The sequence below is a fragment of the Hippocampus zosterae genome, chromosome 20, assembly GCF_025434085.1.
Source record: "Hippocampus zosterae strain Florida chromosome 20, ASM2543408v3, whole genome shotgun sequence".
Taxonomy (NCBI): Eukaryota; Metazoa; Chordata; class Actinopteri; order Syngnathiformes; family Syngnathidae; genus Hippocampus; species Hippocampus zosterae.
In genome coordinates, this window is record NC_067470.1 from 1,472,501 (window position 1) to 1,489,653 (window position 17,153).

Here is a 17,153-nt window from a genome sequence, read left to right on the forward strand (position 1 = left end):
CTTTAGATTAATTATAATCCATGTTACATTCTCCATGCAAATGTCCCTGATGTGGATTACTTCCAGATAGCTTTGTGCTGTATGTGTAGACGGCGCATGTCACCATGGCTCAGGGGCCTACTTCTTATAAATAACCAACTAAACAAAAGGCCCCGGCATGGAAATGAGCCTGTCACGCGGTCCAAGGAAATTTGCAGATATCTACCTGCTTCAAATTAGCAGAGCGATTACTCATTGCTCCCGCAGTCAAATTTATTAAAAGCAGGCAAGTTTGGATTATTGCGCAGATAACGGGGGGAAACTGTGCACAACCAGATTAGATTTGATGTATTCCATAATCCGCACATCTCTTTTTTTTTGTTTGTTTGTTTAATTTGCATTCATCTTGCAAATTTGAGATGAGGGCTCCACTTGTTTGCAATCTCTCCAAGATGAGATTAAAATATATTAAAGATATTAGCATGTTTAATTACAGGCCTGCAGCTATTCTTCCACCAATGCCCCCCCCCCCCCCCAGTTTGTTGTGCGTCACAGCCCATTTGTCAAATGTGACATGTCCCTGTTTGTATTCATCTCTCATATCAGATGCAACTGCGATAGAAAAGAGGGCAAATCATTAAAAACACACAGAAATGGCAAGACAGTTGCTTCTAAATATTCTCTCTCTCTCTCTCTCTCTCTCTCTCTCTCTCTCTCTCTCTCTCTCTCTCTCTCTCTCTCTCCTTGTGTAACCCGCTGAGTGCTTTGGTGGGAGTTTGGGGTTCAGAGTGTGTTGTTGTAATGTTATCAAGTGACCGGGGGTCAGCCTAATGCGTAACCTCAGACCAAGAGACAAGTAAATCATGTCAACCAACTCTCCCTGGCCCATTTTGGCCGGCTCCCCGCCATCATAGATTTACTGCTTCATATCCTTAGCCAGTCTGCCAGGACTCTGCGGTGCTAAATTGAATACTAAATCCAAGCTGCCGCCACCCAACCTGCTTCTGCTTAAATTGCGGAGCCGTTTGTATTTTCATGAAATTGTCTGGAATGGACTCTAATTGCTTGTTGATTGCTAATTGCTAATTGAAGGTCAAAGTGGATACGTTTGCACCAAATGAAAAAAAAAATTGCGATGAAAATTAGGCACACAACCAAATTACATCCTTAATAGAAACGAGCTTTTACGGTGACAACATTGCTCTCTTTTGACGCCTCTGTCAGAGAGCATCATAAAGAGACGTGCAACTGATCTGGTTGTATTTAGCAGCACGAACGGGATAAAATATGAGAAGATGCTCTCCGTACAATAGAGTGCATTTTTGCCCACCACAATGAAGAACGTATTGATAAATTAATATTCCCGTTGTGTCATTCATTATTAACATTTACCATGCAGCTCTTTTATTGGCTTACATGACATAAATGGATCTCTCCCAGGTCAAAGATCAAAAGAGCTCCAAATGGAATCGGGGCCCAAAATGGCATTTGTCAAACACTAAAAATTTGAAATGGACAACGTGAGATAGCATTCACATTCGGGGACCCTTGCATTGGATCGCACAGATCCATAGCAAATGTTGTAGTTACTGATGATATAATAGACTTTGTGAGAGCGTATCTTGTTTGTTGTACAGAGTCCGCATGACATTTTATTGAAAAGACGAGCTTGCATGCTTCTCTATCCCCAGATTTTTTTTTCTTTCTCTCAACCACCACTGCTCTTTACTTCTCTCCATCTGAGACTTTTACGTGGAAGTGCGCGGCCGTGACGCCCTAAACACCACTGACAGTTGCAAATAAAGATGGGTTGCGAGTGTGCTGTGCTCTCCGCACTGAAATGCAAAAAGGAGGGTGAGGGGGGGCGGGAGTGTCATAAATCTCCTTTTGATTTATCTAATCAAGCCAGGTCCTGCTGCATGCAGACATTTGTCATTGGTAGAGGAGCGTAGAAGGGTGGGTGGGGGGGGGGGGCAGTAGTTACGGGGTGTCAGGTTTATTCGGCCCCGCCGCTTCACTGGGCTGCAGCTGGTGGAGTCCACATGAGGATGGAGGGAAGGTGGGAAGGCAAAGAAGAAGGAGGAGGGAAAAAGGGCAGAGTCATTAAGTGTAGGATGCAGACTCACCCAGACAAAGGAAAAACGAGGGGGGTGGTTGCCATTTTCTTCCGCATCCTACTCACTCCCGTGATTTTTTTTTTTTTAATGATTCTCGCTATCCAACCAGACCTTTGGTGTATTTAAAAAGAAAAAAAAATCCGGCAAAGGATGTTTGATTTTCTCTCATAAAATCATAGATAATATTTGAATTGTGCTTTTACCCTATTGTGCAAAATTGGGTTTCAGGTATGTTTGAAGGACACTCGACCTTAGAAGGCATTTCTCCCAACAGCTTCATTATGCGCTGGCAGGGCTGGCCATTTAAATCTCCTAAGTGGCCACAGAGAGAACAGCTCTCTCGGCATTCAAGGTTAGCCTAACTGTTTTCGCTTGATGAAAGTACCAAGACAAATCTGCATGGAAAAGACAGACCCACAACCAGGCGTGCAGCCATGACCCAAACGTACATTTGCGTTCACTATGACAGTAATCAATGGTGATGTGTGGGCTCGCTCCCATCCGCTATGTAAATGTGTTTGCAGCCTCTTGTCCGACAATCACCTCATCTCCCTTCGCAAGGATGCAATTTAGTTGCAAATTGAGTGAAAGACGGAGGCAAAAATTGAAAGTTGAAATTAGAATGGGTCATAATGAATAGGGGAGGTGGGACGGCCGAGAGGAGAAAGGTCAGCTTATATGATGGCTGCAATAAAGTGTCAGAGGCCTGTCGTGGAAGACATCGTGTGCACGCGCGCTAACACACCAACACACTTGTACGCCCTGCAGGGGCAGTGGCAAGCGGCGTGAGACAAGATTACCTTGCTATTCTGAGCCGCGGTCCAATTTTTGGATGTTCTTGGAAATTCACATTGTGCCCTTGTGTCCCTACACTACCCCTCACCCCACCCCCTTTTCTGCCTCCCTGCTTCTCCCTTGTCACTTCCCTTGACAGGCCAATATTTCAGGCTCCAGATATAGGGGATTACAAATAAAATAAGTGGAACGCCTACTTAATGCAACAGAATTAAAATGCATGAACGGGCCAGAGGAATTGATATGCACCCAATAAAAACATGAGCCACGGAATAATATGAAATACAATTTTTCTCTCTCTCTCTCTCTTCTACCCCCTCGCCATGTATCAGAGATTTGATTTCCCCCTTTTTTTCCCCTTTGTGCAGCTAGCGTGAAGCGCTGATTCGCAAGAGTGAGGCTCGCATATTGCCTTGAGTGACCGGGCGAGGGAGGGGTTGGTGGATGATGACTTGAGGTGGCGGGGGCGGGATGGGGTGGCTGGGAGACTTTGCTGTTGCCTGGCCTTTGTTTTGCGCCGGCTGTGTCGAGCTGCAGTGCCTGAATTTGAGGATGAAGCTAATGAAAGATTTATCACTAAATACGACCAGAGGCCGATGTCCCCACACTGGGTGCTGTTTGTTAACTCCACACACACACACACTTACACATGCACGTACAAATCGACACAAACACTACGGTAACACCAGCCGTGACAACCCGACCCCCACCCCGCTCCCTCGAAAATGTTGCATCTCGTGCAGACAGAGGCATAGTTGAAGCAGCTGGGGAAATGTATGTGATCTAATGAAGTGTATAATATTACCATAACATTTAATGTATGTCGTGCTGTGATAATGAGCCTGCCCGAGTTTCTTCCATTTCACATCGCCTTAGGGCAGGAAGTGTGTGTGTTAGCGGGTGTGCATGAGGGATGCGGCCCGTGCCTGCACACTTAGGTTGTGCCTAATAAATGGTCTTCTCTTCTCCACTTAAGGAATGAATGCCACATCCAAAGAATCAACTGGACAAACCACAGCAGTGAAACATTCACTCCAGCCCGATCAACAAATTGAAACCCCGCCCAAAAGACCCAAATCTGTCGAAGCGAGGACCTCTACCGTTGAACAGGTACTGGTTTGTAGACTCTTGGGTCCTATAAGAATGAAGGACTTTGTCATTTGAGAAATGGATTCTATTAAGACAGGTGGTAGAGAGGCGGCTATGTCCTGCGTACTACCTGTAATGAGCGCCTGGGGACGTAGCTTGAAATAGTACACAACGTTGTCCTTTATAATCTCCCGATTCAACCTTTTGGCCAGTTGTTTTCGGCAAAATGAAGTGGAATGAGTTGACCTAAATGAATGATTCGAAACATGGTAATCCTACATTTATGTAAGAGAGCCATCAAGAAATTCTGTGTCCCAGGTGCATGGGCATTTTAGCCCTGGCAGGGCAAAAGATGCGAATCTTGAAAATCTGGCGTTATCAATGGTTTTGTCTGGCTGGATGACATCCAAATGTAACTCGACCCACTGACATTTTGGTTCCAGGTTCAACAGTGTCCCTATTGCAACTTCAGCAGTAAAGATGCCAACCGAATGCAGCTCCATGTGATGTCACAACATTCCATGCAGCCAGTGATCCGCTGCCCACTATGTCAGGATGTCCTCAGCAACAAGATTCACCTGCAGCTGCATCTCACCCACCTTCACAGTGTGGCACCTGACTGTGTAGAAAAGCTCATTATGACGGTATGTAAAGTTGCACGCGTCCTTGTCTGTAATTGTCTGAAATCATTCCATCACAGCGACAGTGATTACAAAAGTTTGACGCAACATTTGCCTTTGAGATTCTCAGAGTCACCCATTGGAGGTGACCCACCTTGTCGTATAACGCTGTTGAATTTGAAGCTCTTGTCATGAATGCAAAACTGTTTGGTCTCAATAGGTTGTTGGGCCTGATACGACCGGCTCAAATAGTACCGTTCATCCCCAAACTGGACTGGACAAGGGACTGCCTTCAATCGATGCTTCGGTCTCTCTTGATCCGTCTGGAAAATCACAAGGTAGACCAGCATTTACTTCAAACACTGTATGTTGATATGACCCGCATTTAGCGCCATTGACAGTGTGTTAACACTTGAAATTTGTGTTGTCTGCTTTAAGGAAACTCTTCAAAAGATGACTTGGCAAGGCAAGATAAGAATGAATTAGACCTCCAAGGTGAGGAAATGAAGCCCCCAAAGGAGGCCTCAGAGGCTCCAGACTGGAGGAGAGCAAGCGGGTTAGGGCATGACAGCAAGTCCCCTGATTCGCTGCAGGATCATCTCGGCGAACTCCAGAGGCTCCAACAGCAGCAGCAGCAGCTGTCAGTGTCTGATCGGCATGTCTACAAGTACCGTTGCAATCACTGCAGCCTGGCCTTCAAGACAATGCAGAAGCTCCAGATACATTCCCAGTACCATGCCATCAGAGCCGCCACGATGTGCAGCCTTTGCCAGCGGAGCTTCAGGACATTCCTGGCCCTCAGGAAGCACTTGGAGAACGGACATCCCGAACTAACTGAGGCCGAAGTGCAGCAACTGATTGGAAATCTCCCTCTGAATGGCGATATCACTGAGAGTGAAGCCAGGGCTTTGGAGGAAGCTCAGGCATTCGAGCATGACTTGGATAAGGAAGACGAAATGGACCAGGAAGAGAAGCCCAGTCCGACCGGAAGTGACAGCAGCTCTCTGATAGATGACATGGGAGCAGAACCAAAACGGACCTTGCCATTTAGGAAAGGGCCAAACTTTACGATGGAGAAATTTTTAGATCCTTCTAGACCTTACAAGTGCACAGTGTGTAAGGAGTCTTTTACTCAGAAGAATATTTTACTGGTCCACTATAATTCTGTTTCCCATCTGCACAAGTTGAAGAAAGTCCTTCAAGAGGCATCAAGCCCAGTTCCTCAAGAAACAGGCAACAACATTGACAACAAACCATTCAAGTGCAATATTTGCAATGTTGCATACAGCCAAAGTTCAACACTTGAGATTCACATGCGCTCGGTACTCCACCAGACTAAAGCTCGAACGGCCAAATCTGAAATAAGCGGCAATAGCACTGGCACTAGCTGTCCAGTGCCAGCTAAAAGTCCTGCTCCAAGCACACTAGGAAACAGCAGCAACACAGATTCTGCCCAAAGTGGAGCACCATCAGGCAACAAAGACAATACTGTGGAACCCAAAGATGCTAATAGCGGCAACAATACGAAACAAGCGACGGACCATGTTGCGGCACAGTCGAGCAGCCACCAGTCAGCCCAGTCCTCAGCGCAACTGCAAATGCAACTTCAACATGAACTGCAGCAGCAGGCTGCTTTCTTCCAGCCTCAATTTCTTAACCCAGCTTTCTTTCCTCATTTCCCAATGACGCCAGAAGCATTGCTGCAATTTCAACAACCGCAATTCTTATTCCCCTTCTACATCCCAGGAGCAGAGTTCAACCTCAGTCCGGAGCTTGCGCTTCACTCGGCAGCAGCTTTCGGAATGCCAGGTCTTACAGGATCCTTCTTAGAAGATTTGAAGCAGCAGATGCAACAGCAGCACCAACTGCAACAGGCTCAGCAGCAACAGCATCAGCAGCAGCAAGTCTCTCAGACACAATCACAGATTCAGCAACAGAAGAACCAGCAAATCGTGAACCAAAAACCTAAAATGGAGCCCAGCAATGCATCATGCTCAGATATCCAAATGTCAAAAGAGACAGAAGACTACCTTGAAAAACAAGACAGCAGAGCAAAGTTGGAAAATGGATGCGAGTCTTTCATGGATGGGTCAAAAGACAACAAAGACGCCAAAAAGTCGAAATTCTCCGAGCCATTGATTCCACCTCCTCGCATTGTGTCAGGAGCTCGGGGTAATGCTGCCAAAGCACTGTTGGAGAATTTTGGATTTGAACTTGTCATCCAGTACAATGAAAATAGACAGAAGAACCAAAAGAAAACTAAAGATGGAGGTGAGCAAGTGGATAAGAACACTGATAAGCTTGAGTGTGGAATGTGCGGAAAGCTCTTCTCCAACATGCTCATTCTCAAAAGCCACCAAGAGCATGTGCACAGTCAGTTTTTCCCATATGTAGAGCTTGAAAAGTTTGCCCAGCAGTACAGAGAGGCCTATGACAAACTTTACCCAATTAACCCTGCTTCACCTGAAACGCCACCGCCACCATTGCCTCCGCCGCCACCTCCTCCACCGCCTCCCGTGAGTGCCCCAGTGACAGCATCCCTACCGGCTTCAACATCAATGACCAAGCCCCAAACGCCAACACCGTCACCTGTTCCCGCCCCCCATCAAACCTCACACCAAGCTACACACCAGACATCACCGCTGCAGCCACCCCACCCATCCCCGACAACCACCGCTCCTCCTGCACCTCCTCAAGTGCAACTTCCTGTTCCTTTGGAGCTGCCCCTTTTCCCACCGCTCATGATGCAATCGGTCCAGCACCCGGGATTGCCCCCTCAATTGGCCCTCCAGTTGCCTACTATGGATTCTCTCTCCACCGACCTTACGCAACTCTGCCAGCAACAATTGGGGCTCGACCCGAACTTCCTCCGCCAGTCTCAGTTTAAGCGACCACGAACTCGTATAACTGACGACCAGCTCAAAATCCTCCGTGCCAACTTTGACATCAACAATTCCCCCAACGAAGAGCAAATTCAGGAGATGTCAGAAAAGTCTGGTTTGCCTCAAAAGGTCATAAAGCACTGGTTCCGTAACACCCTCTTCAAGGAGAGGCAGCGGAGCAAAGACTCGCCCTACAATTTTAATATTCCTCCCATAACGACTTTGGATGACATCCGAATAGAGACTCAGCTAACCACCCACGAATACTACAGGACCGACTCAGCCATCAACAAGAGGTCTTCCAGAACCAGATTCACAGATTACCAACTGAGGGTTCTTCAGGATTTCTTTGACACCAACGCCTATCCCAAGGATGATGAAATTGAGCAACTTTCCACTGTCCTTAATCTACCAACCCGAGTCATTGTTGTGTGGTTCCAAAACGCACGGCAGAAAGCTCGTAAAAGCTATGAGAACCAGGCCGATTCTAAAGACAGTGAGAAAAAAGAGCTGACTAATGAACGTTACATCAGAACGAGCAACATGCAGTACCAGTGTAAAAAGTGCAGCATTGTTTTTCCACGTATCTTTGACCTTATCACTCACCAGAAGAAGCTGTGTTACAAGGATGAAGATGAAGAAGGTAATGAGGAAAATCAGTGCGAAGAGTACACGGATGATCAAGTTCCAGTTCGAATGACACAGCAAGCAGCAGAGCCGCCCAAACATTCCCAGGGAACTGCCACCAGTTCTGGCTCGAGCTCCCCTATGATGGCCTCTCCTCGTGCCAGCATTGGAAAAGCCTCTCCTAAGCCAGACTTTGAACCTCGTTCTGCAAGCGACCCGAATAAAACTGAGTCTGCACCAGCACCGGTGGTAAAATCAATACCGGATCCAAGGCCATCTAAAGCGTGCACACCTCAACCACCCCTTCAGAAGGTGGCCCAGCCGCCGATGTCAAGACCCCATTCTCAGCCGCAGGCAGCCACGGTGCCCTCCAGTCCGCTCTCCCTGGCCCTCTCCTCCCTCACAAACAACCTCCCACACCAGATGCTTCAATACCAGTGTGACCAGTGTAAGATTGCATTCCCTACAGTGGAACTCTGGCAGGAACATCAGCACATGCATTTCTTGGCTGCCCAGAATCAATTTCTGCACTCACAGTTCTTAGAAAGACCAATTGATATGCCCTATATGATATTTGACCCAAACAACCCGCTAATGACGAGCCAGCTCTTATCTGGAGGTCTCTCCCAAATCTCTTCACAGGGTAGTTCTGGTTTGACCTCCGCTTCAGGGTCGGTGGCAATGAAGAGAAAATTGGATGATAAGGATGAAAGTGCCAATGACAAAGACGGTGGAAACAGTAGTGAAGAACAACACAGAGATAAGCGCCTGAGAACCACCATCACACCTGAACAACTTGAGGTCCTTTATGACAAATACCTCATTGATTCTAATCCAACCAGGAAAATGTTGGATCACATTGCAAGAGAGGTGGGCTTAAAGAAGAGAGTGGTGCAAGTTTGGTTCCAAAACACTCGCGCTCGAGAGAGAAAGGGCCAGTTTCGAGCCATTGGCCCCTCGCAGTCCCACAAAAAGTGCCCCTTTTGCAGGGCACTGTTCAAAGCAAAGTCAGCTCTGGATAGTCACATACGATCGAGACACTGGCACGAGGCGAAGCAGGCAGGCTTTAGTTTGCCGCCAAGCCCAATGATGAATCAAGACGACAGAGGTGAGAGCCCAAAGTATAATTTCTTTGACTTTGCACAGCTGCCTACCAAGACCGAGCCAAATGACTATGAGCTGCCTACTGCGTCGTCAACCCCAGTAAAACCATCTGAAGCACAATTAAAAAACTTCTTAAGCCCTTCATCATTAAAAGCTGAAAACTGTGATGAAACTGATGGGCCTAATGTTAACTCAGCAGATCTAACATCTTATGATCTTAGCAAGATGGACTTTGATGAGACATCATCAATTAATACCGCCATTAGTGATGCTACAACTGGAGATGAGGGCAATAACAATGAGGTTGAAAGCTTCACGGCAAACGGAGGGGACAAGTTGACTGACAGCAGGGGTGGCATGGTGTCCAATTCGGATGGTGGCAATGATCGATTCCAATTCAGCATGGTGAGTCCTGCCCTCAGTTTCTCTGGAAAGGACTGTGACTCTTACTATAGCTCCCGAGATGATGACCTGGATGACACCAACGACAGAAGTGAATCCTCAAGCCTAGCTGATCCCAGCTCTCCAAGTCCATTTGGGGCAGGTAACCCCTTCAAGTCCGGTAAAGGCAGCAATGCCGGCGATAGGCCAGGCCATAAACGATTCAGAACGCAGATGAGTAACCTGCAACTGAAAGTCCTCAAAGCCTGTTTTAGCGATTACCGCACTCCGACGATGCAAGAGTGTGAGATGCTGGGCAATGAGATTGGACTTCCCAAGCGTGTTGTCCAAGTGTGGTTCCAGAACGCCAGAGCTAAAGAAAAGAAATTCAAGATCAACATTGGAAAGCCATTCATAATAAGTCAAGGCTCCCCAGATGGACCGAGGCCAGAGTGTACTTTGTGTGCAATAAAGTACACTCCGCGAATGTCCATCCGAGACCACATCTTCTCCAAACAGCACATCACCAAAGTGCAAGAAACCCTGGGAAACCAAGTGGATAGGGAAAAGGACTACCTAGCGCCGACCACCGTCCGACAATTGATGGCCCAGCAAGAGCTTGACCGCATGAAGAAAGCTGGTGAGGGACTCGGTCTGCCTGGCCAGCAGCAACAGACAGCAGTGGACAACAGTAATGCACTTCATGGCCTTAGCCTGCCCTCAGGCTACCCAGGAATATCTGGCCTTCCGCCAGTGCTACTTCCTGGAGTCAACGGGCCATCATCGCTTCCCGTTTTCCCACCCAACACACCCGGTGAGTTAGTATGACAAAACAGACTACAAGCTTTATTAACTGACCTTGATCGTGCACTGTTTTTTTGTTAGTTTTTTTTTCCTCCAATACTGCTGTTTATTCTGTATCACAGTGGTGTTAGTAAGAGAGAGTCCTATTTTTGAATACAATTTTGAAATTACAAATGGTTGGTATAATGCATGCATGATTTTCATCCTCAGAGTTGAACTGATAATGAGATTTTTGTACATAAAATGTTTATTTATCATTGCTTTTGTTTTGTTTTGTTTTTTCATTTACTAATTATTGGTTCAGCATATTTATAGTAGTCTATGAAGACTGACTGATGTTGTCTTAGAGCACATGTGACAGTTTTGATCCATAACAAAATCGGAATAAGATTTTTCCAAAACACGACAAACGTTAAATCAAGTCACTTTACAATAAATTTCCCCCAATTGTGATTGAATATCGAAATATTGAATATTTCCATATCTATATACTACTGTATTTCAGCTTTAGCATCTCCTGGTGCTGGCATGCTTGGGTTCCCTACACCAGCCACCCCATCTCCTGCCATGTCTCTCAGCACTACCCCAACCAAGACTATTCTGCAGACTCCTCCTCCTCCACCTCCTCCTCCTCCTCCACCACCACCTCCTCCACCCGTTCCCTCCGCACCTTCAGCAGCAGTAAATCATACAGAGCAGCAAGGAAAAGACTCGGAGAGAGACAACAGTAAAACAACAGGGGACAAGCCACCGCAGATGAAAACCAAGGGCAGCGAGAAAGAGAGCGGCTCACGACCCGAGACCCCCAGCGTGGCCAAGAAGAGGGAGAAACAAGCTGCAGGAAAACCGGGAAGTGAGCCTCCACTGGACACAGCAAAGCTTCAGGCCCTTCAGAGTGCTCTGGCCACAGGTGACCACAGTTCTTTTTTGGGAGGGCAATTCCTGCCTTACTTCCTTCCTGGATTCCCGAACTGCTTTTCACCTCAGCTTCCAAGAGGGGTCCAACCAGGAGGCTATTTCCCACCGCTTTGCGGGATGGAGACCCTGTTCCCATACGGCCCCGCAGCAGTGCCACAGGCTGCTATGGCTGCTGGTCTCTCCCCGACCGCTCTTCTGCAGCAGTATCAGCAGTACCAGCAGTCCCTCCAAGATTCTCTGCAGAAACAGCAGCAGCAGCAGCAGAAACAACTGGAGCAACAGCAGAAGCAGGCACAAAAATCAACCCCTGCGAAGACACCCCAGATCTTAAAGGGCACCACGACCAACTCTTTCAAACCAAAAGAAGCGAATGATACCAAGGACGACAGCAACGCAGGCGCTTCAACAGAAAGCACAAAAGAAGAACCGAAAACAGATGGCAAAATTGCCAAGGATTTTCACGATGCTTTTATCGTACCGTCCATCAAGCATGAGTTTTTATGCAGGAAGTGCCAGATGAGTTTTGCTGATGAAGATTCCGTGGTGCGGCATCAAAAATCCCTCTGTTACTTTGGTCACACTTTGAGTGACCCGCAAGAGACGGTACTTCGAAGGGCAATGAGCAACTACACGTGCGTCGCCTGCAATGTGGTCGTCAATGGGAATGAAGCACTTGGCCAACACCTTCAGTCGAGCTTGCACAAAGAGAAAACAATCAAACAAGCAATGAGAAATGCCAAAGAGCATCCTAGATTATTACCTCATTCTGTCTGCTCCCCTCCTCCTAACACCACATCTACCTCGCAGTCTGCAGCTTCTTCTAATAACACCTTTCCTCATCTGTCTCGCTTGTCCATGAAGTCCTGGCCTAATGTCTTGTTCCAGGCCACCACCACAGCCCAGAAAGCTGCTTCCTCCTCCTCCCCGTCAGCCTCTCCTCCTCCCCCCCTGTCCTCGCCGTCAACGGTTACCTCAACTTCCTGCAGCACCTCAGGGGTTCCAACTTCACTACCCACCGAGAGTTGTTCAGATGAGTCTGACAATGAGCTAAGCCAGAAGCTGGACGACTTAGATGACGCGTTGGAAGTCAAGGCAAAGCCGGCCCCTGGCTTAGACGCGAGCTTCAGTAGTATCAGAATGGATATGTTCAGTGTGTAGGAGTGACAAAAGGATCCCTTGCTTAAAGAAATGGAAAAAAAACTTTTTAAACTGCAGTTCCAAAGTTTCTCTGAACCCAAAAAAAATTCAGTACCAAATGATTGACTCAGGATTGTTTTTCCCATATTGATATGCTGGCAAGATATTGATTGATTTTTTTTTTTGATTTTTTTTTTGTTTTTTGTTTTTTGTTATGGACAGAACTGTTGCAAATGCTTGACTGAGCTTATATTGTATACAAAAACACGGAGTAGGGGGAAAAAAAAATTCCACAGGCTCCCTCAAATAGGGGGTGGGGGGGGGCTTGTTTTAAGCCAAAAACTCTCACGATAGCAAATTGCACCTCAGCTGGATTGTTTTCCAAATGCTAGCATGTACTGTATGGGATGACGATCCAGAACCCTCAAAGAGAATCTCTCTTAGTTTTTTTCGATAGGTGTAATTCAGTGGCTTTAAATTCTCAGGTCAGATAACATAACATTTCTCATTTGTTAAAGCAGCAAGCCCTGGGTACACTTGGCTTATAACCAAAACATGTCAAGCTTTATCGGACGCATTTCCCTGGTGTGTGTGTACAGAGTACCAAGAGACAATATAACTGTTACAATGGACGGTGTGCGTATTCTTCTAGTTGTGCCCAACAAAGAGGTTGTGTGGTTTTGCTATTGAGGCAATTTCGGATGATGAAGTCAATGTGTGCGCCGAGCCCCCGTGTTTGCCACTTTTGAATACAACAAGTTGTAAGGATTTCCTCGCCCCCTTTTTTGTTCTTGTACTCCACACTAATCTGTGCCAACCTTCTCACTTGTACCTCTGCTCACACCCTTTTCCGAAGAGGTAATAACTCTAGTTTTGATAGACTCGCCGATCATGTGAATAGAAACATTTTTTTTTTCTCTTCGGTGAATTGCTGTACTGCTACGGTACCTGCTTGTGTCTGGACTATAGTGCACTTATTTGTTTTTATTTGTCATTTTATCATATAAATAGGCCATTTGTTAATTTAATAGAGATTTTGTTGGTTGGTTTGTTTGTTTTGTATGTTTGTACGTATGTGTTTTAATTATTATTTGTGTCAATTGCAGCAGCATATTGGTCCATATGTGTTACGGGATTGATGCCCTAACAATCTATTTAACAATTAATTGATGCATCCATGAAAGCAGTACTGTATACTTGAAACTGTTAAGGTACAAGTTGGTCACAATGTTTAAAAAAGAAAGAAGAAAAAAAAGGTATGATCATTTGTTTGCAAACGTGCTGCTTTGAAAAACACAGCATTTGTGTTGTATACGCGACAATTTCATGTACTTGTCGGACTGAAAGAGTGTTCCGTCTATGTACTGCTAGGGACTACATAGGTGGACATCCTCCCGTCAATTCTCTGGACACTCGTGATCATCTGCATTTAACGAAAGAATTTCAACATTGCAAAGTATTACCTTACAAAAGTTTTGCTGCTACTGTGTCATTGTGTTTTGCCTGCCATTGTTTCTCTCAAAACTTCAACCAGACAAAATACTGATCCGCAAATTAATTTGCTTCTGCAATTTTTTTTTCTTCTTTTTTTTATGGTCACGTTGTTAATTTTGCTGTGGAACTAAGAATGTGAAAACTGTCAAAAGTGTGTTCCGTTGACCTTCGGTTTGTTTTTGTTTGTTTTGTTGTTTTAAGAATCACGTTCTAGTTTGGTCATTGAAACTATGTGATTCATTCCAAAGTAACAGAAGGATATTTGTATGAAAGAAAAAGGCTTGTGAACACAAAGAGCAAAGCTGTTGTACATATTCATAGTTGGCTGTGCATGGTACAAATTTATTAATATGAAGAAATGCAAAAATGTATTGCTTTTGGTATTTCCTATTCTGAGATGAGCAAGTAGCATGTAATGCAACTGTTTGACAGGTTAAATCAAATCATGCTTCGTTATTGTTTCAAACAATTAAATCGAGTCACATTTCCTCCTACGTTTTATTATGAAGGTGTTCTTTCCCAAAGTTTTCAAGCAAATGTCCGTTCTTGATTTCCCGCGTGAGCTTTTTGTCCATTTGGATTTGTAGTATTTTATCAGTTACTTTAATCCTGAAGACACTTTTTGATTGTGTTTCCTAAGAGACATTCTGGCCTCCCAAGGTGCAATTTTGCCATTGTACAAACATGAGCGACTGTCCTGATTCCAAAGGCTTTCACAACTTGGCTTTTTTGCCTTTCCCCACTCGCCGGCTCAGCATTTTCAGACTGAACTTGTCGCTTGCTAGCATCGGGTGCTAAGATGCTAGCGTCACAGACAGGACGCTTTCCACACCAAGGACTGGTAGAAGCTAACAAAGCAACAAAGCGGATGGTCCAACAGCAACTGTACATAGTTATTGCAACTGCACAGCAGCCAAAAAACAAAAAAACAAACAAAAAAAATGAACTTTAAAAAATCAAAAACAAAAAACAACAATTAAAAAAAAGTGGACGGATTGTGTCATGTTTATGAGGACAGCCTTCAAAAGGTTGAAAATTGGAATTGTTCTTCTGGATGTCAAAGGGATTTTCATGGCGCAATCATATCCTACTCAATATGTACTCTTCAACATCTGGGTAACATAGGAAATGCACCCTGAGGTTTTATTAAGAAGAAGCCCCTATGGCTAAAACTTTAAATAAACTAAACCAAAAATGTTATTGATGTTTTATATATAGAGAGTAGTCGCATTAGTTTTTGTTACTGTACTGTTTGAGGTCTCAACTGTACCGTATCACGGTAATAACATGGTTTTGGAACCTTTGATTCAATTTTTTTTTTTTTTTTTTTTTTTGTCACAGACCTGTTGTCATAGTTGAAATGACGTTTATTGTAGATGGTATTTGAACAACTTCTGGAAATAGTTCATCAAGTATGTTTGTTGCTCATTGTTGTGATACATTAAAAACTGTATCTGCAAACCACTTTGCTCTCTTACCCTATTCTTTGGATATTTTTTTTAGCGCTGTGTATTTTTAGTTGACATTTCACGCACACGTACATATATATATATGTATATACTGTATGTATATATACATGTATATGTATATAATATGTATATATATGTATATGCATGTGTGTTTGTGTGTCACTGTGCGTATGAATGGTTTTTTTTGCATTCATTCTCTTATATACCTTACAAATCTAAATGTAAAATTAAGAAGAAAAAGAAAAAATGATTTTTAGCGCTACCGACAGCGCTAACATTGTCAAATCGTTACATCCAACCGAATTCATTTTCACGAGGGCAGCAAAAATGAAGTCGATCTTTCCACTCTGGCGAGAATGACTTGCGCCCCTCATTGTTCAGCGCATACACACTCGTTTCTATGGAGAAGCAAGCAGCCATGACGTGTTAAAGCCTCAAAAACAGTATTTCTTTTTTTTTTCTTCTTTTTTTTTTTTTCTCCTCTGCCCCCTTCCGACTTCACCGGTCGCCCTTGACAAATGTGCTCGGCTCACAGCGTGCAAGCGTTTTGCTGAATGGTCCTTTGCCGTTGCCCACCCTTCGAGTGCAAGCAGTTGCCAAGGTAGGGCTCCCCCCCCCCTGCTATATTATGGGATTGAATTGCATTTGACCTTTGTGGAGAACAATGGCTCAAGGCCTTTCAATGTTTCTGGCCTTCTCTAACGCCTTCAAGAAGGACCCCTGTGCGCTGTATGTTCACTGTGGTCTGCCATTAAATCGCAGGCAGGACAATCCCGTGAATTACGCACGTAGTGTTTGTTGAAATGATATACGGTGCTTTCCTGATGAACGCCTCGGTTTGTGGAAGACTGAACTTGGATTCGACGCATCAGTCAGAATGCGCCGTGCCAATAAACGACAATGGATGAGAACGGGGGATCTCCCGTACTTCCCTAAAAAGGACTCGGGATGGGTGTGTCACGCTGCAGGGTTATACGAAAATGAGCACAAGTGCTTATTTTTGGCATGTGTGTCCGTTCATCCTCCACTGGCAGAAAGACAAGCACCTGTTTTGCCAACGGACGTGTAGATGACCAAGTTGGCGCAGTGTCCTAGCAAAGAGGACCGTTTTGCATTGTTTTGGCGACGCATAACTAGAATGTCTCCGTTCTTATCGGTCAAAATACACGCGTTTGCTCCCGCTGCGCGATAAAGGGTCGATTGTAAATTCTAAATGGCACTTTCCGCAAGCCCCGGCACCACTCTCGGCCATTTGGTTCCACCCTCGGTGCACGGCGGGCATTTCTCGACGCTCGCCATGATACAGTGCAGGGCTGATCTGGCTTTGAATAGCCTGCAGCCAATGGATTTTCTCGGGATAATACAATGTTTGGGACAGAGAGGCAGGGATTAGTCCAGACGGATACATCCAGCGCCCCCCCCACATGGCCAATCTAATTAGACTGGAATCAGTTTAAGATGAAAGCAAGCCCCGGCGTCAGCGCACTAAATACTGGAATTAGTATTCCCCGCATGGGAATTTAATGACGGAGACTGAAAAATCCAATCACATTTACTCTCAGTTTAGCCCGTCGCGCATCAGGCCAACACAATGACGGCAGCGAAGAACAACAATGCCGATTTGCCCGCGTCAATAGATATTGACTCGCATCACATCTGAGGCCAACTTGCGTATTGGCATTGCGACGTTGTCGGGCTTTAACGGGGATCAACAGCTCATCATCACATATTTAGTCG

General features: G+C 45.4%; 1 protein-coding gene across 9 annotated transcripts in view; it reads left to right on the top strand.

Annotated features, from left to right (window-relative positions):
* zfhx4 (zinc finger homeobox 4) overlaps positions 1-15,411 on the top strand; it is a 119,512-nt gene extending 104,101 nt beyond the window's left edge. For all 9 annotated transcript variants that reach the window (XM_052054628.1, XM_052054636.1, XM_052054630.1 and 6 more), the window contains 5 exons: positions 3,868-4,001; positions 4,424-4,624; positions 4,821-4,938; positions 5,039-10,408; positions 10,904-15,411. In XM_052054628.1, the coding sequence (XP_051910588.1) occupies positions 3,868-4,001; positions 4,424-4,624; positions 4,821-4,938; positions 5,039-10,408; positions 10,904-12,474 (7,394 nt within the window). In that variant the 3' untranslated portion in view covers positions 12,475-15,411. The remainder of the gene's footprint in view (positions 1-3,867; positions 4,002-4,423; positions 4,625-4,820; positions 4,939-5,038; positions 10,409-10,903) is intronic.
* Positions 15,412-17,153: the final 1,742 nt, after the last annotated feature.